At 42.4% G+C, this 23,405-nt stretch overlaps 1 protein-coding gene across 1 annotated transcript in view; it reads left to right on the top strand.

Annotated features, from left to right (window-relative positions):
• Positions 1-23,195, top strand: part of PLBD1 (phospholipase B domain containing 1) — a 40,096-nt gene extending 16,901 nt beyond the window's left edge. The window contains exons 4-11 of the mRNA XM_065847867.2: positions 1,116-1,254; positions 7,909-8,073; positions 9,351-9,495; positions 16,599-16,799; positions 16,913-17,053; positions 20,135-20,320; positions 21,421-21,527; positions 22,937-23,195. Of these exons, the coding sequence (XP_065703939.1) occupies positions 1,116-1,254; positions 7,909-8,073; positions 9,351-9,495; positions 16,599-16,799; positions 16,913-17,053; positions 20,135-20,320; positions 21,421-21,527; positions 22,937-23,104 (1,252 nt within the window). The 3' untranslated portion in view covers positions 23,105-23,195. The remainder of the gene's footprint in view (positions 1-1,115; positions 1,255-7,908; positions 8,074-9,350; positions 9,496-16,598; positions 16,800-16,912; positions 17,054-20,134; positions 20,321-21,420; positions 21,528-22,936) is intronic.
• The last annotated feature ends 210 nt before the right edge of the window (positions 23,196-23,405 follow it).

Genomic DNA, 23,405 nt, shown 5'->3' with positions numbered 1-23,405 from the left:
CTCCTTGTGAGAAAAACGGGCTAGCTACTGTACCAATGAGTATGTTTTTGTTTTGTTTTTCCATAATGACTCAGTGTAGCAGCTGTATCCCCCAAGATGCTTTGTTGGGGGAAATACTGGGTGGCCTTGTATCATTTTTCTGTTGCCTAGGTTCTGGACTCCTGCATTGCTGCTTTACTGAATAGCAGTCTTGCAGTATGGACTGCTGGTATTGTCCTGAAAATCTTTAGCCCCAAATGCCGTGATCATATCCACATTTCCTCTGACTTCTTGCATCTTGTTACTTCCAGAAAGCTAAGTCTGGCTCGTTTTGTCACCCACAGACTGCTGGAAGAGTTTGCTTGGTTGCCAGGTTCATTCTCTCCCTTTTTTTGCTGCTGTGTGTGACGCTGGATGGATAGATACAGGAGGCTGGAAGAGGCTGGAACCTGGTCCTGACTAACACCTGTGGTTCTTCTATGACTCTTTGCGCACAGCAAAGGAGGGAACTCTGGGAGATCCTTTTAATGTTCGCTGCTCTTGCCAACAGGGTCTGTTCAGCTTGTGTTGCCTCCTGCTCTAAACCTGGGTTATTTAGATAGGAACCTCTTGACTGGTTTTGGCACATGGGATGGTTGTGTTTGGCCTCCCACCTTTTCCTCAGAGGAGGAGGATAGCATTAGTCCTTACACAGTGTTTGAGCGGCAACAGCAGTGCACCTTCATTGCATGGGAAAGCAAGGAAGAGAAATAGGCTCTTCAAAGGCCAGTCTATTTTATTCTTAAACAGGGATTTACAAGGGAATGGTTCATCTGACCTGTCAAATGCTTGTTTCCCTTTACTGACCATAAGGGGATGCTTTATCTGATGTAGCAGAGTAACCCACAGAGGTGGAGTCCAACTGTTTCTTTGATATTGAAGTCTGATAGAGGCGTACTGCTGTAGGGTATGTTGCATGGATCTGAACAAAAACACCCAGAGTATATAACACTTATGTCTACAGGATTTCCAAAACATGATTTGCCTCAGAACACTAGGAAGGTTGGTTCATCTGGGTCATAATACATTTACCCCTTCTTTGCATTATCAATTATACTCAAAAACAAGAAAACCCCAACCTGTTTGTTCCTCTGCAGGAAACAAGATCAGTGGACAAGACAACAAATCAGAAATAATAAGGATGATCCCTTTTGGAGGCATGCTGGCTATATTATTGCACAGTTGGATGGTCTGTACATGGGAGCCCTCGAGTGGGCTAAACTACAGAAACAAACAGTAAGATTACTGCATGTCTTTTTCAGTAGCTGGGGATGGGATGTCAGCAGACAAAGATGGGAGAAGGGAATCTGATATTAAACAAAAGGTAATTAGTGGCAAGTACTCATTCTGTGTGCCATTCTATAAAACCTTCAATGGCAGTTAGAAGTAGATAATGTGACTGAGCACCTGGGTCATGTCACCACAGGTCATTTGCACTGGACTTGGAACCCTGGGTGCTCATGTGCTGATTAGATTGGGAATGGCTTTTGTAGCCATGTGTAAATGTTGGAAGGACAGACACTTCTGAAGTACTTGCTGTTGTCACTTTACATCTGTTATTGAGCAAGTGGCACTCTAGGTACAAAGTGTAGCTACAACAGCATGAATCAGCAAATCAGGAGTGAATTAAAGCTTTCATTCTTATTTCCAAGCATCAGATTTCAAATCTAAAAAGACTGTATTTTGGAGTGTATTTTATATTGCTAAATGTGTTCTACTTTTCTGAAGTCTACCATTACAAAATACATGGTCAGTGCTGTGGCAGGCCAAATAGGATATGTGTGTGGGTTTGTGGTGTGTTTTTTTTTTTTTTTTTTTTTTTTAAATGCAATTAGAATTGTGTTCCAGATCATCAACTTGTATGCAATAGCAGAGCTCCATTAACTCCAGTAAAGCTATTGTAATTACAATGCTGTCCTTATGTCTAATAGGTTTCTCAATGTGAGAGGGAGGACTTGAGTAATTGTAGTTGACCCCTTTTGTCTTGGTTTAACCATATCAAGAATTTAGAGAAGTTGAGAGGGCTAAATCAAAATAGTTGGGTTTTAGTTGCATGCACACCTCTTTCTTGCATTAGAACTTGCTCTCAGGCTTTCATGAATGGAGAATCAGCTCAGACTAAACTGACTGTTCAGAATGATGGAAAGATCCATCCTGATGGGCCTGAGTTATAAGAAAGATAGTAAGAAACCTTAACTTTCTAGGAGAAGAACTTATTAATTTCCTTTCATAACACCTGTATCTGAAGAGCCCTGCAAAGCTCGTCAGTTCTTTTGGCTACTTCAGAATCCTTTAGATTCAGATTGGGGAGGGGAAAGTGCTAGTTTGTGCCTGAGCCATTTCTTCATAATAGGCATGTCCTACCTGCAACATGTGTTCCCTGATACTTATTTAACAGTGTGTTTGATACTAAAAAGCACTGACCTCTAAAGAGAGAGTCATTATTAATCTTCTTTTCAGGTGTATCATCAGCATACTTATATAAAGCGGTGCATTTAGTGAAAGTTCAAATATGTAGTTCAGTTTAAAATATCTGTGTACTCTGTTTTTTAGTTATATGCAGTGGATATATGTAATTCTTTTCCCAAATGTGCCTGGAACAGAGGGTGGGTTTTATTTTGACTCCTCCCTATGCCATTCACAATTTTAGCTTTTGGCATTATCACCTATGTAGGGATCTATGCTTTTTTATTAAAAGCAAACTATTTCCCTGTGTCTCTATTTCTCACTTGAGATGGTGCTGCAGTTTCCTCTGTTTGCCAGAGCCAATAAATTAACGTCAGTCTCTTACCTTTGAGTGCAATTTGGAAAACTGCTTTTGCACCTACATTTTGGTTTTCCTTGGCATCAACATAACAACTCTGCAAAAGTACGTGCAGTTCACTTTGTTGGATGCTGTGCTGCTTTGAAAATACTTTTGGTAGACTAGGCTACAACGGTGCTATTAGTGTATGTATTTGCTGCTGTTAGGACCCCTTCAGGAAATGAAATCTAGAAGATTGTTGCTTATATGGACAATAAAAACCGATGCAATGTTACTGATGAGTATTCTACCTTTGACATATCCACTTACCTGAGAATCAACCCAGCATCTGTAAACTGCTGGTAGGTAAAAAACCAAAACCAACCAACAAAAAAAACCAACCAAACAACACAAACAAACAAAACCCCCCCAAAAACCACCAAACAAAAAAAAAAAAAAACACCAAAACAAAACTAACAAACAAAACACACACAAACTCCTCTGAGAAGAGTAACAGTATCTTCCTCCTCCTTTCTGACTGAAGAACAACCTGCCCTTCAAAGAGACTGTTTTAAACTTTGCTCTTGCAGTACATATTACAAGAATTCTAAGAAGGTTCCTTGGGTTGTTAGTAAGTAGAGGGTTTGGCAAATAAATTCATGTAATAGATGGGGCTTTTTTCTTATTTCTAAGTATTACACTTTGGTTCAACTTATCCAATGTTTTGATCTTTGGGCAACAACTGCAGTAAAAAGCTTTTCCTGTTTCTGTTACTCATTTCTCACCTTAAAACTAATTAAACTTCTTACTGAAAGCCTCCACAACAAATTGTGTGTTATTAAAAGCAAATCTCATTCTTATTGCATGTTTTCCTAGAGAATACTTCCATTTAATTAAAAAAAAAGAATCATTTCTATATGTGTATTATCTTAGGATTATCATTGAGAATGAGTTTATCTTTTGATCTCTTGCGGTGCAGTAGTTTGTATTCATGATGGTAATGAACGCAAGAAATATTGAGTATATCTTATGTGTGTGTGGTTGTTTTGTGTGTGGTGTTGTTTTTTTTTTTTTGTTTTTGTTTTTTTTTTTTTTAACAACCCCACCCCCCAAAAAACCCCATGAAACAAAAAAAATAACAAAGCCAAGCAAAAAAACCCGGCCAACAAACCTTAACACATGACAGGCTCTGTTTTGTTGCCTTGTGTTCTAACTGCTATTTGGAAAAACTGTGCATTTTTCTAAATACAACTGGTTACTCTCTAATTGCTCTTGAAGTGCAGAGGGAAAGTTTCCCCACCATGTCCTGAGCTTAAAAGAAGGCTAAATACTGCAGAAGAAAGAATGGGAAGTCTTTTCCCTGTAAGTCCCAAGAAATCAGAGACATGGGGAAGAGAAAGAGAGGAGATGGATTTAAAATTTCTTAGATTTTCACACCGTCTTCCACCGCCGTGCTCCCCATGAACGCTTGTCCATGGACACAGTGCTCTCCTCAGCACTGAGGGGTTGGTTAACAAGGGGACGTCAAAAGTTGGAGAAAAGGGACTGTGTTTCCAGAGTTTGTGGATTTCAACACTGAGCATTGGGCAAAGTCAAACAAAATTGTTCTGTTTTCAGGAGACTGGAAACAAGCTGTATCAATAGCTAATCTGACTTTAATCTTACAGACTTCATTTGTTGAGGTTTCTTATCAGCAAGACAGATACTTTTTCAAACTTAAAAGTAGCTGGAGCTTTACATGTGGTGGGTTAGTTGATGTGCACTTATTTGAGGAAGGCAAGTAAAGTGACCTGATGTTTCATTGTCTTGTGCAATGCTGGTAGCTTCCATATAGTGCTTAAATGAGAGTTGGTTTATGTGCACACAGGTCGTTCAAAGTTCTATTTTTCTTTTCTACTCTGAACTTCAGGTTGTCTTCACTTGAATGCTGTAGAACTGTTGTGTCTGCCACAAATGACTGAGCCTTATTAAGAAAGAAAAATTGGGTTGGACTCTGAACTGTTTGATAGTAGTACTAGTACATATTTGTTATTCCTGTGTGTGTGAAGCAGATGTCTTGTCATTTACTGTTCTAAACTTTTTTTTTCAATTGCTTCAAGTCTGGTTTCCCGCAGGGCTATTTTAGGTAGGTGCTTCCATTGAGACCTGCATGAAGGCAGTGTATATTGTGAACTTCTGTATTTCGAATTTGATGTTTACGGGTATCATTAAGAATGATGTCAAAATCTAAATACATTTTCCTGTTAAAGTGTGACATTATTCCATCTGGTTTAGCAACATTTTGTATCCAGTAAACAAACCCAACCCTTTTGTCAAGACAATTTCTGAGGGAGGGGCACTCAAAGAACATTAAACCTTTTCATCTGCCTAATGCTCTACCAACGCTGTGATTAATCTGGGGCTTGTCTACACAGGGAAATTACCCTTGAATAAGGAGGTTGTCAGAGTTTTATAGTAGCACATTGATTCTGGGACAGCTCTCTGTTCGTACTTCCTTATTTTGTGCCGAGAATGCTCACGTATGGGGAAGTTACTGGAAAACTATTGTTACAGGATGATGTATATTTTAATGTCCCATGTAGGCAAGCATTTAAGGTTGGTTCTTGCATATCTGCTCCCCTTTCTAAGTTGATTTCTCCTTATAGCTGATGAAACTCAAACTCAATCTGGGGTTTGATTTTTTTGCTGTTCAGGACAGGACCCTAGGGGAGGAGCCACACATTCTAGCAACAGGACTTTTTCTTTTGTCATGGCTATACCACCTCTCTACTTGTCCATTTAGCTCATTCATTCACTCTTCTTCAGGATGTAAACCATGCATGCAAGGAGTTTTTCTGACATTGCTGTGTGAGATGGGAGAAGGTGATCATAAAACATTTTAGTATGCCTTATATTAAGCACTTCTAATGATTTTTTTATTTGGTCTAATTTTTGCTGGTGGACACTGATTAACTTCTCAGTATATCCCGGAAATCAGCTGTAGAAAATTCCTGAACTGGGGCTCTCAGCCTTGTGGCAGGTGCTTCAGGCCACTCCTGAAATTCTCAGCTTTGGCCTGCATTGCAGACTTTAAAGTCTTCTGTTTGAATGCATGGTTTGGTTGAGACTGCAGAACCTCTTTGCGCTGTGCTTGTGTGTTGTCGCTGAGCATCAGACAATCTTAAACGCAAAGTGAGGTTTATCCAAGCAGAGCAATGAGTTCTTGGAATAAACTGGAACGAAATTTGCTTTCTTCCTCAAAAGGGCAAACAGAAGCCAGAACCCTAGTGGGTACTTAACAACCTAGTTCCTCTTTTACTTCTCTGATGTTTTGGCTGGTAGCCTAATCTCACCCAGTGGAGCCTTAGGAATTTATATAACCTTTGCTTCTTTCTTTGAGTGGGTATTTCCTCCTGCTCTCTGGCCACCTGTCTATGTGTGTAGTTCTAATAGCTTCTTTGGTTGGCACCTTTGTTCTAGCTTGAATGGGCTTCCTAGTGGTTACTGAATTTTTGACTTGAAATGAGCGTAAGATAGCACAGAAATGTGAGACTTAAAAATATACAGACAATTCCAGGGGATGCTGCAGCAGGATCAGTGTAGCTACCTGTATATGTTGCAATGAAGGCAGGTTTTATGGAGGAGAATATGTACTTGCCAAACAGATGTCTCAGGGCTGGCTGAGCGTTCTCATGTGCGATTCTCTTTGCTCCCCTCCTGGTGGTGCCATACAGTAATGCCTCTGTAAATTGGACACTGAAAACCAGCTTCTCCTCATTGCGTGGTGGGCTTGCAGACCTTTAACTGCCCCTGGATGGGGAAAAATTGTGCTGAAACGGTTCCAAGTCTCTCTATATAGGTTCCAATGAGACAGCAGTTGTTGGGACTTGTTTGTAAATGATTCATACCGCTGAGTTGCTTAAAACTATCCAAAGATACATCTTGTGATGTTTATCAGTTGTGGACTTTGCTGCTCACTGTTTGGATCCTTAAAGTAAAAACATGATGGACTAAGCAATGTAACCTGAAGCTTGCTTTGAATTTCCTTCTCAAACTATAACTGCTCTTAGGGCCTTCTGCAATGTGTTATTTTAGTTATGAGAACGGCTTATTTCTCTCTCTTGTCTTGATAAGCATTGTGGGAAGTTTTGATTCCTTCACCTGAGATATATAGACTAGAGTTTACATTATTTTTGTTTTCCTGTTGCAAATTCTTGAATACAGCTTTCTGAAAAAAAAGTAAATGGATTTAGCGCTGTTTACTTTTTCTGTGTCCTTGACTCCCCTTTACTGCGGTTTGTAGCGAGGTCATCTAAATGATTTAATAACAGTGATTTGTATTGCAAGCAGTGTGTTTCTTAGCTATACAATTATGTCCCCTTCTAAAATTACTATTCATATCCATAGTGATGTGCGTTCTGACTTCCTTAAGTCTTGCCTTTACTAAGGGCACAGTGCAAGCAAAAACAAGGGAGATTTAGAAAACAGTCTTTGGAGGTTGAGGTTAAACCTCTGTGAAGCTTGTATTTTTGAAGAGGCAAATTAAGAGAAGGTTCTGAAGAGTGTGTTGCACAACAGGCAGTATGCGTTTAACCCTGGCTAGCTCTAACCATAAGGGATTTTTGTAAGCATGTAGCATAGCAAATGCCTTTTGACCGACTCCTTCTCTTCAGTTACTTCCATACTTGATTAGTATTGTTAACATATCTTGCTTCCCTCGTTTGCTTCCTCCTTTTCATGTCTTAAATTGCAGTCTTTATAAAAATCTGAAAGCTCCCCAGAGCGTTTGTTAATGTGAGGCTCTTCAAAGGCATGTGGATAAACCAAAAAGAAAATAAATCTTACTTTTATCCCAGCATAACAGTGGCAGCAGACTGATTGGTATGCTGTTTGCTAAGACACTGAATTTATATAAGTTACTGCTAGTGTCTGCTGCTTTTGTCAGAAATGTTAGCATTGGTAATGCCACTACAAGGACCAGATGCTTAAAAATACCTCGGTACCTAATTTGACGCTGAGTTAGAGCATCTGGGCCTTGTGAGCAGGTATTTCATAGACCCCATAAGAGCTTCCTACGAGAGCAAAAGAAAAATTATAGCAGCTCAGACTGTCCTGATGCTTTTCTGTCTGAAAGTGCTTCTTGTGGTCTTTTTCCTCCCTTTCCGTAGCCACTGAGCGTTTTTGATGTCCAGTTTCTGAATGCTGTTGGAGACCTGTTGGACCTCATTCCTGCATTGTTTGAGTATCCCGCAAGGAGTGGGCAGTGCAACGTGGAGCCAGGAGGCCATGGGAAATACCAGTGGGATATGGGTCACTGCTCTGCCCTCATCAAGGTGAGCGCCAAGAACTTAATCTCCAGTGACTGTGCTGATCTGCCATGTCATGAGTCTCCATTTTTGGAGTCTTCACTGTTTACATTGCACGTGCATAAAGAGACTTCTGTCAATCAATGTGCTTTTACGCAGTTGTTGTTTGTGCCTCCATAGGATTCTGGGTCTGTTTTTACTTGTCTTCAAGGCAGGGAAAAAACAAACCAGACCGAAACCATGGAGACTGACAAGGAAAAGTTACTAGAATTACTAGGGCAGGGCTGTCGAACTCATTTTGTAACTACTCCTACATTTATACAGTCCTAAAATTACATTTGGCCCTTTGAAGGCAACCACGATGCTGGTGTGGCCCCCAGTGAAAATGAGTTTGACACCCCTGGACTAGGGAATGGGGAACTACCATGAAGAGGAGGCTGGGAGAGGGTAATTGGCTTCACCTAGCCAAATGAAGTCTGAAAGGGGGTGTTGTGTCTACAAAATACACGGGGCAAACAAGCAGGGAGGAAGAGGATTACTTACACTAAAAGGCAGTGCTAGCAGAACAACAAATGGGTGCAAGTAGCTGATGTTTTCCAAGTGTTAACAGCAATACTCTGGAACAGCTTTCCAATGAGGGTAATGACAGAAAAAAACCTTTTAAAGTAAGTGTCTGATACATCATGGTGGTGATTCAATTTTTCACTTAAAATTATCACAGATCTAATCAGCATATGAAGACACCATGTATCCCAGAGTAACAATATTCACCTTAAATTGAGAAGCATTTGTTTGCCTACTGCTAGAGGTTTCTGAGCTAACAACAAATCTTAGAAGCGGGGAAATACTTTGAAAATATGGCCTATATATTTACCTTTTCAAAATTAATTTCCTTGCATTTACTTCAATTCTTTAAAGTCACCCAGAGGCACTTTCACAGAAACAGCACGTTCTAAGTTAATGTTGGATATGTTTGCAGAGAGCTGGTCTGAATACGTAAATACAAATATTCAAGAGAAACCTGGGGAAACAAAACATTCCATGTGTCCCACAGGTGTCACAAAAAACCCTAAGCTGTTTCATTTTGAAAAATTGAAAACAGCACATAGACAAGAATTATTTTCAGAGGTTTCAGAAATTCATTGTTAAGAACACAGTTAAAAGCACAAGAATCTGCTTCTTCTTGAACAATGCAATTAATCAAACTACTTAAAACAAGCTGTTCTCCCAGTTTCTATCAAGTACAAATCATTCAGAGTATAATAGGATCTGAAATTATTAATCTTTCTACTTCTGTTTTCCAGGTTCTGCCTGGATATGAGAATATATATTTTGCCCATTCCAGTTGGTTTACATATGCAGCCACACTGAGAATATATAAGCACTGGAACTTCAATATAGGTGATCCAGACACCAGCACCAGCCGCATCTCATTCAGCAGTTACCCAGGTAAAGTCAAGAAAACCATAACAATGTCCATATCCAAGATAGCATGGACCATCTTACTGTCTTGTAGATGTCTTGTCTATAAGAAGGTTGATACCTCAACAAGCACTGGCTTCAAGCTACCTTAAAACTTTTAGCCATTGAGAGGACAAAATGTCATCTGCAAGTTTCCGTCTTGAACACAATGTTGTCGTTGTCTTTTGTTGTTGATTAATCACCCTCAGTGCTCTGGTAGTGCTAGGTAAATAGTCTACCACCGGCACAAACGTGCTGCTTTGTATTCTACTGGTGTAGTCTGCCGTCACCTCATGTGTTGAACTTCTCACCTTGCCTGTAGCATTGGTGTGTTTAGTAATAACAGTTTTGAGTGCTTCTGTTTACCACTGCAGAGTGACTCGTGCTGTAATGGGATTATTAGAGAGTATCAACACTTGCCATTTGAAATTGTATTGACTTATTCAGTGTTGGGTTAGCAAACCTTCAGTTTGGTTTGTCACTTGTTTGTTTTTTCCTCCACATCTCGCTCTTCCAGCTTCTCTGTAAGAAATTGCAGAGGGAAATATTTTTCCATGCTTATTTCATGTGTTAGTAATATAGCTAGCCAGAATATTTAAAATCTCCCTTGGGAACATTAGGCAGCACATAATATTCTCAACTTCCCTGGAAGAATGTTAGAAATTGCCAGCAGTTAATGTTTCAGTAGTAAAATATGTGCTGTTGCCAGAGTAGCACCAAGAAACATGGACATGAAAAACGAAAGCAACTCTAAGACTAAGGATTGCTTAAGTTTTTAAAGGTGGAATTTCAAATTCAAAAATACCCAAACACTCAAGAATCTTTGTAAACTTAAAAAGTGATGTATGTAACATAAGAGACTGTCTGATTCTGATGAAATTTTGTTGGCTGATGATTTCAAACTGTGCTTTGTTGAATTACTGTTACCTGCCTTACTACAAAGGCGAGGGTCCTTCATGGCAGGGATTCCCGAAATTATGACTGGGAAACTGTTTTGAAAAGCAGTTGCATTAATTTAATGTTAAAGCTTTTTTTAAAATTTGTTTGTTTGTTTTCTTGTGGGGTTCTGACCATCCTCAGTGACCCTCAGGAATGTGGCATTTTCTGGCAACTGGTATTTTTACTTTGAGGAGAGAGTAGAGGTATTCTGGCAAATGCCTAACTGTACAGCCTTTCAAGAGCTTGGGTTTATCTCTGATACCCTTGGAGGAATTTCAGTCGCTTGCTGCAAGGAATTTTGCCAAGCCCATGTAACCTGGTAGAAAGCCAAGGTTTCTATCTGAACTCTGTTCACTGGCTGAATGTATAGGAAGTTATTTTGTATCTCATACCTCTCAGCAGGAATACTCTTGAGAAGAGTACTGTCCTTCAGCACAATGTGGCTCTGTTTCACAAATATTGCATTGTGCTGCAGATTCAAATTGGGGGTCAGGATCGGCCATGCAGAGCATTTAGTATTTTATTTTTAGTGGGTGTCTGTGGTCATATGTCTGGGATGCTTTTGTGGATGGGAGGATACCTGACAGTCACCTGCTACTATGCTGAAATGGTCAGGGTCTGTTCACTAGTGTCCAAAATCCGAGGGGGCTTCTATGAGGTGCTGGGGTCTGCAGAGATGGCTCGTTTAAAAGCTTGCTTGTGTCGGGTAGACTCTGACGTGGGGATGTGGTCAGGTGTACTTCTACTGACAAAACTGAGTTAGAATTATTGCAAAACATAATTCCCATGGCTACAGTGAAGTCTGAGAGACCTGTGGTATGCAAAGTGTACTCAGTGACTGCCTAATTACAGGATACTTTCAGAAGCACTAGGTAAGCAAGATCCATTGACTACGGCACATTGCGTTAGCTGTGGGTGTAGTTCACGAATTTGCAGTTTTCCAGGGCATGAGTAAGCGCCAAAGAACTGACCTGGTAATGATCTAGGGACACCATGCAGGAAGGAAGGAGGGAACTGCCAAATTCCTCTGCTCCATGTTGTGATGAGATGAAGCCTTATATTTTCAGGGTATCTGACCAAGGAATTTGCAGGTCCTGGCCACAGTTCAACTTGACGATTGTAAGTTCTCCCTGCATGCAAGTTATTCTCTTATTCTACATCCTGGTAGACACTAAGAACCAGTAATAATGGCCAAGCTACTAAAGTCTCCTAATGATGTACATAGAAGTATTGACTTTTGGAGGAAACAGAGTATTAAAAGGCAGTTGTCCTTCCAGGCCTTCAGTGACACTTGAGTAATTAAAATATTTCTGTCATCTAATATGTTGGATGTGAAGTAAAATTCTGCTGCTGTGCAAAAGGTGTGTCAGAAAAGCTTCAAGGAGTCATTTGCCTTCTCAGAAGAAATGTGCCAACTCTGTGATTTCTCCTGAAATCAGAGATTAAATTGTCCAGATTGTTTTCTGAATTTCAAAAGTCAGGCTGCTACACTGCAAAAATTAACATTTTTGTGACTCAAAGGATCTAAGACTATTCACTAACCCTGATGCATGTCAATGTGTGTGTGATAGCTAGAGGGCCTCATGCTTCCTTGGTTCTGCTGGGACTGAGCAGGTAGGAGGACAGGCAGGAATTGCAGAGTCCATCCTGGCTTCTGCAGCAGCTCCCCGCATTCCTGCCAGCCTGCTCAGATGTCCCTTTGTTAGCAATCAGGACACATAACCATGGGCATAGTTATGTGTGGTGCTTTATTTCAGCGCTGGGAAACCAGGGGTTCGCACCCAAAGCTGGCTTCAGCGGTCAGTTTAAGTTGCACAATATTTATACAGTCCATTCACATACATATTCATATATTCATTAGGATCATTAGGATATGTAATAGTTACTCAACATTTATTGCAACATCGATTGCAACACCTTGGAACTACTTTGATCATGCGCAGTGTCCCCTGGTGGTCTTTCAGGGGGTCTTCAGGATGAAGTAAGTAGTCTTCATCGCTTCTGTCCTTTTCACCTTTGGGTACTGCACATGCACACTACTCTATAATTGCATAACTACTGACTTGTTCAATTTCCAGAGATACTGTATATACTTCTTCTCATTCTAGACATATTTGGGCTAAGATAAATGCTAGGTTGATAAGATAAGAGTATACTCAAATCCCTTATTAGGTAAAACACGATATGCAAAGGATGAATCAGTTTTTGCATCTGTTCCAGAAGGGAACATCTTGTAAAATTGATTTCTGTTACTAACACCCTCTTACCGCAGATCCTCTCTTTGCTGCTTCGTCCCTTTCTCAGAGCAACAGGAGCGCTGCAGAAGCACAATCAAGTGGAGATGAGTGGTAGTAGTGATCTCTGCTTTTGCAGCATGATTTAGCTACTTGCTCCTCATTTCCATGCTAATTCTGATTTTCACTTGGACTCTGCTCACAGTGTTGGCTTTCTCTTCTGTTGAAGGCATCTGTGCAGAGCTGCATGTAGGACAGCCCTGTGAATTTCTGGAAATGAGGAATGTCTCTGAGCTGAATGCTTGGGCACCCCTTACTTCAGTGTCTTGTTCAGGTTCTGGACATACACACTTAATGCGGTTGTTGAATCTGTACCTAGCAGAGAGCACTTAAATGGTACAGACACGTTGCAGTTGGTAACAAATGTAGAGTGAAGCTGTGCTCATTTGGGAGGGTAAGAAATGAGATGACAGAGACTAGGTAGGTGCTATGTTTTGCAGGACATAGCTAATATGTCCTGCCTATCTAGTATGTCCTGTCCCTACCCCTGCAGTGCAGTCACTGCTCTACACTGCCTTGTTGAGGCATTTAGAGAAATGAGCCCAATTAACTGATTAAAGTTGCAGTTTTCCTTGGACAGCAGCTCACAAGATTTCCATCTGCTTGGGTGGACTGCTTCTTGAACAGTTAGTTTTGAAGCCCATTTAGGAAACCGAACCTGCTGTTTGGACCCAAACACTCTGGCTTGGGTAGAGACCTACTTTCTCTGGGCTGAGCCACAGTCTTGTTAAGTGTGTTACTCTGATTTTAGCAGTTTAAGTAAAACAACTGAGAAGAACTTTGCTGCCACCTTTGCTCCTCTGGTCTGCTGTGTGTCTGAGACAGGCGGTGACGTGGGAACAAGGTGGCACAAGCTGTCTTGATGGATGTCTCATGTATGGTGCTAAGGCAGGAGAGAGAGGTAATGTGTCCCTTGCCTTGAAGTAATCTGGTGTGAGTGCAGGATCAGAAAGTGCAGCATTGTGCTTCCCCACAGCCTGAGCAAGAGGTAGGAGGAACAAGACATGAAAAGGGTGGTAGCCTTGTATTCAGGGGACCAGTTTGCTCATGAGGTATTGCCAGACTGTTTCTTACTTCCCTGCTCCCTTCAATAAGTGGAGGGAAGCAGAGGAAGTGTCTGATGCACTTTGGAGGTGAGAAGCCAGAGCCATAGTGTGGGATGTGCTATTTCTTAGTGCCAAGGAGAGGTCTGCAAGTGGAAAGCAGGCAGCTGGCGAGAGCTCAGTCTTGGCATGAGAAGCAGCTGCTGATGGGATTAAGAAAACTAATCCAGAGAAGACATCTCCTTTCTCATTGTCAAGTGTGTTTGTAGCCTGGAGCATCTCAGCTGGGAGCTACTCTCATTTCTGTGAGGTGGTGGATAGACCTCATGTCTCTGACTTCCAGCCTGTAATACTGATCCTTTCTGTGCTTGAATGAGCACAATGACCTTTTAAAACACCAAAAAACTTGATGCCATCTGGTTCAGAAAGCAGCAACCTGCCTCTTCAGGAACAATAGCTGCCAGGAACCTCTTACGCCCTACATGCTCCTTGGTGTGCTTGGTTCTCTGGAGAACACTGTGGCTCAGATTTCAAAAAACATTTTGCTTTTCTTGGCTGATTAATGTTGTCATGATGAATGAAACTCCACACTCTGGAAACTTCAGTTTTTCAGTGGTGACTGGAAACTGAATCTAAATGGCACAGATGCAGAGATGCAATCAGAAGTGCTTTTGCTAGTTTTTATGTAGAAGGAGTCAGATTCATTGGAGAGAGGAAAACAAACAAAACAAACCACCCCCCCCAAAAAAAAAAAAAAAACCCAAACAAAAAACAAAACAAAAAAACCCAAACCCACCAAAACCAAACCCAAACAAAACACAAACCCTGAACGTCAACTTGCCCCTCGCCCCCAACCAAACCAAACCAACAACAAACCCACACAATAAACAAAAACCAACCAACCAAAACCAAATTTGATGGAGTGTTTCTGGATAAAAATGGGAGATGGGTTTACAGTAAAAGCAGGTGAAACATACAGGGAGATAACAGATGACATAAAAGACATATTCAATTACAACGTATTCTCATACGTAAGAAGGCAAGAATGACATAAGAAGACATAAATATATGTTAATAACTCTAGGCTTCACCCAGCTTCTATTTTTGTGGATGTCTTTGCCCTGGATAAACCTGAGGTGTGTGTTTTAACGTCCCTTTGTTTCAAGGGTGTCTATGCCTTAAGTCAAAATGATTCCTCAGAATAATTAGGCTAGTAATGGTGTATCATGGAAGACACGCTGTGTTATCAAACATTGCAGGATAAAACTGGGTAAATACTGAGGCCTTGAAGAAAATCCCCTGTTTTTCAGCTTAGCTGTGTTTTGCAAGTTATTTGAATTACAGAGCTCAAACTTCAGTTAATTCTGCATCATTCCTTGTGTTGACATTTGCTTTGAGTTTTTCTGTTTTATCTCAGCTGTTGATTGAAAAAGAAGAAAAAGCTGTTTAGTTTATTTTGAAGTAGGGCACTTCGTACTGGCACCCACATGGGAATTGGCATTCAATTTGAATCACAGTTGTTTAACAATTTCATTTCTTAACTCCAGGCAACCACTTGACTTGTTACACAACAGTTTATTGCTGGAGGGTCCCACGTCTTTGTATAAATAGACTGGCAGAGTCAGGTTTAGAGTGTTTCTCTTCTTGTCCCTACTTACTTAAGAGGGAGCTCTACTGTTGATGTACGTAATTTATTGGTGCACTTTTTCTGTCTCCGAGAATAAAATACGAGGAACCACAACTTGCCAGGGTGCTCTGCCTGTTCTGTGCTGACATATTTTTAGAGAACAGATGACCACAACGTATGTTTTTGTGGACCTGCTCTGATTTGAGAACTTGAGACTTTAAGGGAATCTTGCAGAAACAGAGCCCTTAAACATTACTTTTGCTTGAAGGAGATGATGAAAGCCCAGGAACAGGAGGCAGAGCTGAGTTTTCTTTCTGGTTGTCATGGGTTGCTGACCTTAGTTTGCTTGCAGAGGGCATTATAAAGCTTGTTGTAGAAGATTTCATGGTGGAACTCAACTATTATGCTGTTGTGCAGCATTTTGTACACTTACAAGAGTGATACCATTAAAAACTCATTAACAAGATACCGGGTTCTAGATGACTTCCTCATCAGGAGCTCAGTTAACACCCTTTCTTCCCCAGTCTGGCAGCCCTGGATCCACTGGGGAATTTCAAAGTCAAGTTATTTCTGCTCTGTGAGTAGTCACCATGCTATCCGTGGTATTACAGCTGACCTTTGCAGCTCCATCTGCCACCTCCTGGCCTGGGATCTGCAATTGGACCTGGGACTTCTGTTGGCATGTAACCTGGAAGGGAATCCTGCCCAGAGATCCATTGCTGTGTTGAGTTTGCAGGGCTGATGGGCATGAAAACTCAAGGACATGTCAGAAAGAGGAGCAGGTGAAACTTTCTCCCATATACAGGATGCAGTTTATGATTTAAGAGATGTTCTTTGTTAGAAACCATCACTAGACATTTACAATATGTTATCCTCAACATAAGGAGGAGACATAGCTTGACATATGAAGAAGAAACTTCCAAGCTTGGGATGCAAACATGAAGCAAACACGTTAGACAAAGAATTAGGTTGTGTATGGAAAACATGATAAATGAGAAATTGTGTTGTCAGGTGGGCTTAAAACAGTGGCAGAAGTTGCCACCTCATCTTTAATATTTATACAGTTTGATTTCAAACATGCATATGTTGACTCATTCACGTCCTCTTGTCTTGTCTCTCTGTTTTGTTCTCTAAGTAGATCAAAAGTTCAAAAAGATGATAACAGTTTTTTTACTCTTGCTCTTTAAGGCTTTTTGGTGTCCCTGGATGACTTCTACATACTAGGCAGCGGCTTGGTGATGTTGCAGACCACTAACAGTGTGTTCAATGAAACCCTCCTTAAGCAAGTAGTGCCTGAATCCCTGTTCGCTTGGCAGAGGGTCCGCATTGCGAACATGATGGCAGAGGATGGCAAAACTTGGGCAGAAACCTTCTCGAGGTACAACTCTGGTAAGTAAACTTTCATAGGCATCTTCGAGAAAAAGTATGTGTTCCCTCTCCCCCTTGAATCCTTTTGCTTCTCCAGGCAGGACACATAACTCCCTCTTTGCTCTCATACCAAGGGACCTACAACAATCAGTACATGGTGCTGGACCTGAAGAAGGTCAGGCTGCAGAAGAGCCTTGATGAGGGTGCGTTGTACATTGTTGAGCAGATCCCAACCCTTGTGGAGTATTCTGATCAAACGAACGTTCTCCGAAAAGGTAATGGCTCCTGTAGTAGTTACTGGCTTAGGAAACCCATCTCTTTGTGCCGGCTGATGGACGATTGTGCTTCGTATGTGAGAAGGGTTTAGTGAACACCAGTGCTGAGTTAGAAAGCTTTGTGAGAGCATCCCTCTGTTGCGACAGAAATGTGGTGAGCATCTGTGTTTCTTAGAAGCAGGGGAGGGGAAAAAATAGATTTATTTCTATTTTCTTTCTTTTTCTTTCTTTTTTTTTTTTTTTTTTTGCCTGTTGTTATTTTGTCCTGTCTCAGAGGTCCATGAGGAAAAAAGTGAGGTTTGTTTGAAGTGCTACTAAATAACTGTGATCCTGTGGGTTATTCAAAATATTTGGTGAGTGGGTAACCATACAAGGAGATGAACTTTTAAATATGAGAAAAGTTCTATGTTAGAACCAGCTCATGAACTTTTCTGGAGCTCTGTTATCTGATAGATATTTGTTGTTTAAAAGATTCCTTAATCCCCTAGCAACAACCTCATGGGAAACAAACAAGTAAAAATCTGGGTAAAGCAAAACGCCTTCTGTCAGGTACCATTCACAAGTGTTTTCTAGACACTTCATGTCAGCATCCAAAAGCCTGAGCTCATTCCACGGATTTAAATGTGTGTCTGGTCCTTTGTGCTCCCTTCTCTAATCACATGCTGAAGAGGTGAATTGATGAATTGCTCTTCATCATCAAAATGACTGGTCATGCATTTCTGTTAGCAGCTGGGTTTGTTTCCCTTTGGAATTTTTCATTGTGTCTGGTTCCTTGGAAAGTTCTGGCTTATTCTAGGTGTTACTGCAATGTCAATATAGTTTTATAAGATGGTTCTCATTGATACCTTGGAAAAATCCTGTGTCTCTCCCTTATGCTTCTCTGGCTCCTTTGTATGTTGAAGATCTGAAAGCAGGCTTTTGCACCTCATCTTCCAGTGTTTGTGTGTAGTTCAGGTGGTGAAACATATTATTTTACATGTACAGTATGGCTTTTGCCAGTGTATTGGATAACACAGCAGTCAGTCTCTGCAAGTTAAAACATCAAAAGGCCAGTCCTCAGCACACAGGGTGGGCTGAGCACCCAACAGGTGCTGCCTTGGAGACCTCAGCTGCTGTAAACCAGCACTGCTTCTGAATGCAGTGGATTTGGACTCCTCGATGCTATGTAGGACACCAGACAAGTCCCATCGAGGCCCCTGCCTTGTTCCCAGGTGCAGGACAAGTTTGCCTTTCTCAAGAGCAGTGCTGGCTTAAAGCATTTGTAGATTAGTTGACTCTGGCACATAATTGCCTTGTAGCTGGTATCCAAAGATAACGCACTTGTGACACTCTCATTTGGTTGAAGTGAGTTTGCACCAGCATTGGGTTTTTGCGTCTCTTTCAAGCATAAACCCAGAAACAACAGAGAATAAGAACTGAGTTCTCAGGTGAGAAAAGGCAGGCACTGCTGTAGTAAGCCCTGTATCTGATGAAAAAACATTTTCTTATATGGGTTTGAAAATTGAAAGATTTTTTTTTTTTTATGGCTTATGTCAGCTTGTTTTGTAGGCCAGTGCAGGTGAGTTCTGAAAACCAGGAATCTCTTATGTTGCCCTTCACAGGGTGAGGCAATACTGTCTCCAGTATAGAGATAGAGCACAGGAGTGGGTTGCAATTCGTGCTGCTTGATGGTGAGTGAGTAGCACATTGATCTCAGCATCAAAAACAATGCATCAGATCAGAACCTGGGATCTTGATCTCTTCCACCAGATGCGTAATATCCTCATTGCTCTGCCTCTCAGTATTGCTGAGATCTGTTGCTCTGATGGGCAGAGGAGAAGGCATTTTGTTTCAGAGAATTTTTACTGCCTCCATGTCATCCTGTTCACCCTCTTTCAACCTTACACCATCTCTGGCTTGTGTTTTGTCACTGTTCACCCTGCCAGGCCTAGCAGGCAGGTTTTACCAGCTTATAGCAGTCCTTAAGCTTATGCTGCATACCTCTCCGTCAGGAAGTTCGGTTTGTATCTGTGTGTATCACTCCTGGTGAGCCCCAGTGGATTTTCTGGAGCATCTTGCAGCCAGACCCTGCAAGTTGTGCTGGGCTGATGTTATTACATGGAGTGCTGCATTTACCTGTGCCTAGATAGTGAATCTCTCAGCCAAATTCTGATGTGTGGTCCAAGAAGCAGCATTCCCCACCAACAACAGGAACACTAGTGCTTTGGAGGGAACCCGAAAGTGTGCTGCTCTTGGGACTAGCTCATGTTATATACTCTCTGCCTGAACACTCCTTGGTGTCCACCTTGCAAAAAAATAAAGAATTAAGGTACAGGTGTCTGTTTTTATTTCTTGCAGAACTTGCTGTACTCAGGTCCTGACCTGGATGGTCTCCTGGTTCTTTACAAGCTTCTCTGCTTTCTAGACTGGACTCGTTTCACATTGTATGTTGCCTGCTTAAAACTCTGGAGTTCTGTCTGGTAACCCTGCCCCTTAGAGTTAACAGAACTGCAGGATTCGCACTTGCTTTTTGAAAATTTAGGGCAGGACTCTGCTGCGATGCTCAATCACTTCTCAACCCTCAAAGGCAGATACTGGTGAATGTGCAGCTCCCCCCTGCCATTTCTTTATTTGCTGCGTGCAACCACAGCTTTTCAGCCACCACCGCACAAAGTGTGTGTGTGCTCTTTGCAGTCCTGTCTCCTGTTCACCCCTGTTGACTTGGTGGTCCGTGTGTGTTTGTCTGTGTTCATCCATCCCTGACACCTCAGCACGGTGTGTGACTCTGCCTTGGTGAGGTGGGCAGAGGTGGGGAAAGAATCCTGCAAGTCTGATCTCAGCTGTTTTGCAGGATGAGTCCTCAGGGTGGAAGTCTGGGGCAGGTTGCTTGGGTACTGTCTCAGTGGTGTTATACTGGGTGTCATCCCTGGCCATGCCAGTGACTATTGCTTTGTTTTCTTGTGTTCAAACCAGTTTGACGTGTTATTCATTGACATGCTGTTCAGGCAATGCAGTATGGAAAATGGTTTGGTTTTCTTCTGATATAAACAAGAGCGTTCAACTTTTCTAAGTGATTAACAGATTGGGTTTTGTCTCTGACAGGTTACTGGCCTTCATACAATATCCCTTTCCATGAAAAGATTTACAATCTCAGTGGGTATGCAGCATACGTTGAGAAGTATGGAATGGATTTCTCTTATGAGCTTGCTCCGAGAGCAAAAATCTTCCGTCGTGACCAGGGCAAGGTGACCAACTTGGAAAGCATGAAGTACATCATGAGATACAACAGTAAGACATGTCTTTTTGTGTTGTAGAACTGATCTTAAGAAAGCAGTGTTACTTTTATTCCTTGGATCATAGTTATATTACCCTAGGTGCAGAGCAAAAGAAAACACGTGCTTACTGTCAATGTAGGAAAGCAGGCTACAATTACTCTAACAGAAACAAAACTGCATTCCTTCTAGAAGGAGCGCCTTTGGGCTTGCTGTTTGATGTTTCCAGAGAGCTTCTGACTCTCCAAGAGACTCTGTGGATTGCTGCTACCTAATACATCTATAGCCTGTCAATCTAGAAAACTTTAAATCCTAAGCAACAGTTAGGTCAGATCAGACCAGAGAATTTAGTGTAAAACTTAAGGTCTTTTTTCTCTGATCAGGCAAATGATCTTTGGCAGGTAATGTTCTGCGTTTCCCTCACAGGTTTCTCCTTAACTGAATTAAAACCAGGTTGATAAACTTCTGGCTAAGCCCACTTCTAAGTGCAGATAGCTTTACATGCTACGGTTTTATTCCCAATTATAAGGAGCATGCTGATTAGCAGGCTGGGGGTTTGGAGGCCTCTCCCAGGGTGGAGTGTCGCTACTGTAGGGCTGTGAGTAGCAGGGTGCTCAGAGACATAGAGGCTTGTCCACCTTGCCCTCCTAGCTTGCAGCTACGACAATGGGTGTTTGAAGGCTTTGCTCCTTGCCACTTATTTTAGTCCAGAACAGGAAAATAAAGGCTCTAACTGCTGCACTTCTCCTTTCCCTTCACCCCTCCTTCATTTTCTCTCTCTTTTTTGTTGTTTTTTTTTTTTTTCTCCTGACAAGGTTCCTGCAAACTTTCACCTTGTAGAGTTGCAGGTGTTTGTGGTCAGAGGTTGGCAGCAGTGTCCCTGGGATGCAGAAACAGCTGTATGGACTTAGGAGCTTGTCTACTTAATGTCCTGTCTCAAGCACTGATGTCTAGGTGGTACCTGGGGAGAAGCATGAGAGCAATGTGGTACAGCCGTGTTTCTGCCAGTGCACTTATCCAGCTTTTAGTGGCTCAAGCACTTCGCATCAGCTTTTTGTGAGGGGGAGTAACTTGTTTTCTTTCCTTCCCTTCCCTCCCCACTGCATTTCTCCCCAGACTACCAGCATGATCCTTATGCTGAACACAATCCTTGCAACACCATTTGCTGCCGAGAAGACTTGAATCCTTCTTTCCCAGTGCCTGCAGGCTGCTACGACTCCAAGGTAAATTACCCCCATTTCAATATCTGCTGAATGTTTGCTGCAGCGTGTTTGTGCTCCTGTCAGACCTGTACCACGTTTCCCTGCACTAGGGCAGGCACGACCAGGCCTATCTCTTCCCTCTTTTCATGTTATCCTGGTGCTTGGGCAGATCCTGAGATGTAATTCTGTGCAGAGCTGCATCTCCTGTCCCTGACACCAGTCCTGGCACAGTGGCAGAGGGTACAAGGAGAGATGTGTGTAAGAATTATGTCCATGGGAACTTGTGGTGTTCAGGGGTTAAACCCTAAAGCCTTGCAGTAGGAGGAGCCCAAGAAATGAAATGAATCTTCCATCATGCAGAGAAGGTGACTGTTGTACAGCCTCAGACTCCTGTTCATGGGGTCTGTGTGGGTGCCTCCCCAGAGCCCACAGGAATGTGTTTTCAGCCTCATTTTAGCTTTACATTGATAAAAAGCCTGGCTGTCTAGTGAGTCACCCTGCTCCAGGGCTCCACCTCTCTGTGAAACAGCTTGTTTTTTAAAGGGATGTGGCGAAAATCCTTAGATCTTGGAGAAAGCAGCAGTTTTTCTAGGCAGCTCGTGCGGTATTTTCACTGTGAGGGGCAACACCTGAGCAAGCAGCTCTCCAGCCCTGGTGTGCTGGGAAGTGACACAGTGTTTTATGCTGTGGGGTCCAGCCTGCTGCATTTCTGAATTAAGAGTTTGGTTGCTGGGATGGGTCCTGTGGCGGCTGTTTTGGCATCGCCAGTGCTGTGGGTCCAGCCAGCTTGCACAAGTGTGGCCAGTAGGAGCTGCCAGAGCTGGGGATTGTCAGATGAATGCAGAAAATTGCTGTGTAGAGGTGTCTGATAAGGGAGTAGGTTATAAAGACAATTTTAGTGTCTCTAAGTTTGGGAAAATGGAGCAGGCTGGGGACCTCTTGGGAGATAATGAAGGAACAGGACAGGATCTGGGCAGCAATATTAACTCTGTGCTGCCTTCGTCCTTTCCTGAATTAGCCTGACTGTTCCCCAGGGGACAGCCCAAGTGCTTAACACTTCAGCAGCAAAGCTTAGGGCAGACCCTCTGGGCTGCCTGCTGCAGCTTCAGCTCTTCTGGAGACAAGAAAACCCAGGGAGGGTTGTCTTGGGGTCAGATGTGCTGCCTCTCGCCCTCTGGATAGTGTAAGGGCTGGAGAGCAGCCTGTGCTTGTTCTTGTGTTTGGCCCCCACCTTGCAGTGCTGGCGATTCTGTGGCTGCAGATGCCCCTGCACAGGGGAGGAACGTGGCCTGGCCAGCACGCGTGGTCCCTTTCTTGCTTTCTTTACTGTAGTGTTATAAAACCTCCCAGAGCTGTTCCTGCCCCGTGGGATGGATGCACATCCAAACACCACCAACCCTTTTGCCCTGAACTCTTGCCCTTTATTACAGGTGTCAGATTTCCGCCTGGCCTCCGCGTTCACAGCCACTGCCATCAATGGTCCCCCAGTGCAGGGCGGGCTCCCTGTCTTCACCTGGAGGCGATTTAACCACACACGACACCAGGGCCTGCCAGAATCTTACAACTTTCATTTTGTCACCATGAGGCCGATCCTGTAAAACCAGCAACAATATTCCCAAACAGTTTTGTTTTGTTTTTTTTTAACGGAAATTTTCATTCCTGTGTGTAATAAATCGACCTGGATGTCCACATCCCTGTGCCGTACCTGCTTTCCCCTGTCCTGCCTGCTAGGTGCCTTGCACTGACATTGGCCACCTCGGTGCAGCCCAATGGCTGTTCTGCTCCTTTGAGCTATTTGGGTGGCCTTTCTCTGACTAGGATTGATGGGAAGCGTGGCGCTGCGTTCTGGTGATCTGAGCATCATCACAGCTTTTCCCAGAGCAGAAGTGAACTGTAATG

Source organism: Patagioenas fasciata, chromosome 1 (assembly GCF_037038585.1).
Source record: "Patagioenas fasciata isolate bPatFas1 chromosome 1, bPatFas1.hap1, whole genome shotgun sequence".
Lineage (NCBI taxonomy): Eukaryota > Metazoa > Chordata > Aves > Columbiformes > Columbidae > Patagioenas > Patagioenas fasciata.
The sequence above is the reverse complement of the archived record's forward strand: the minus strand, read 5'-3'. Positions and strand labels throughout refer to the sequence as shown.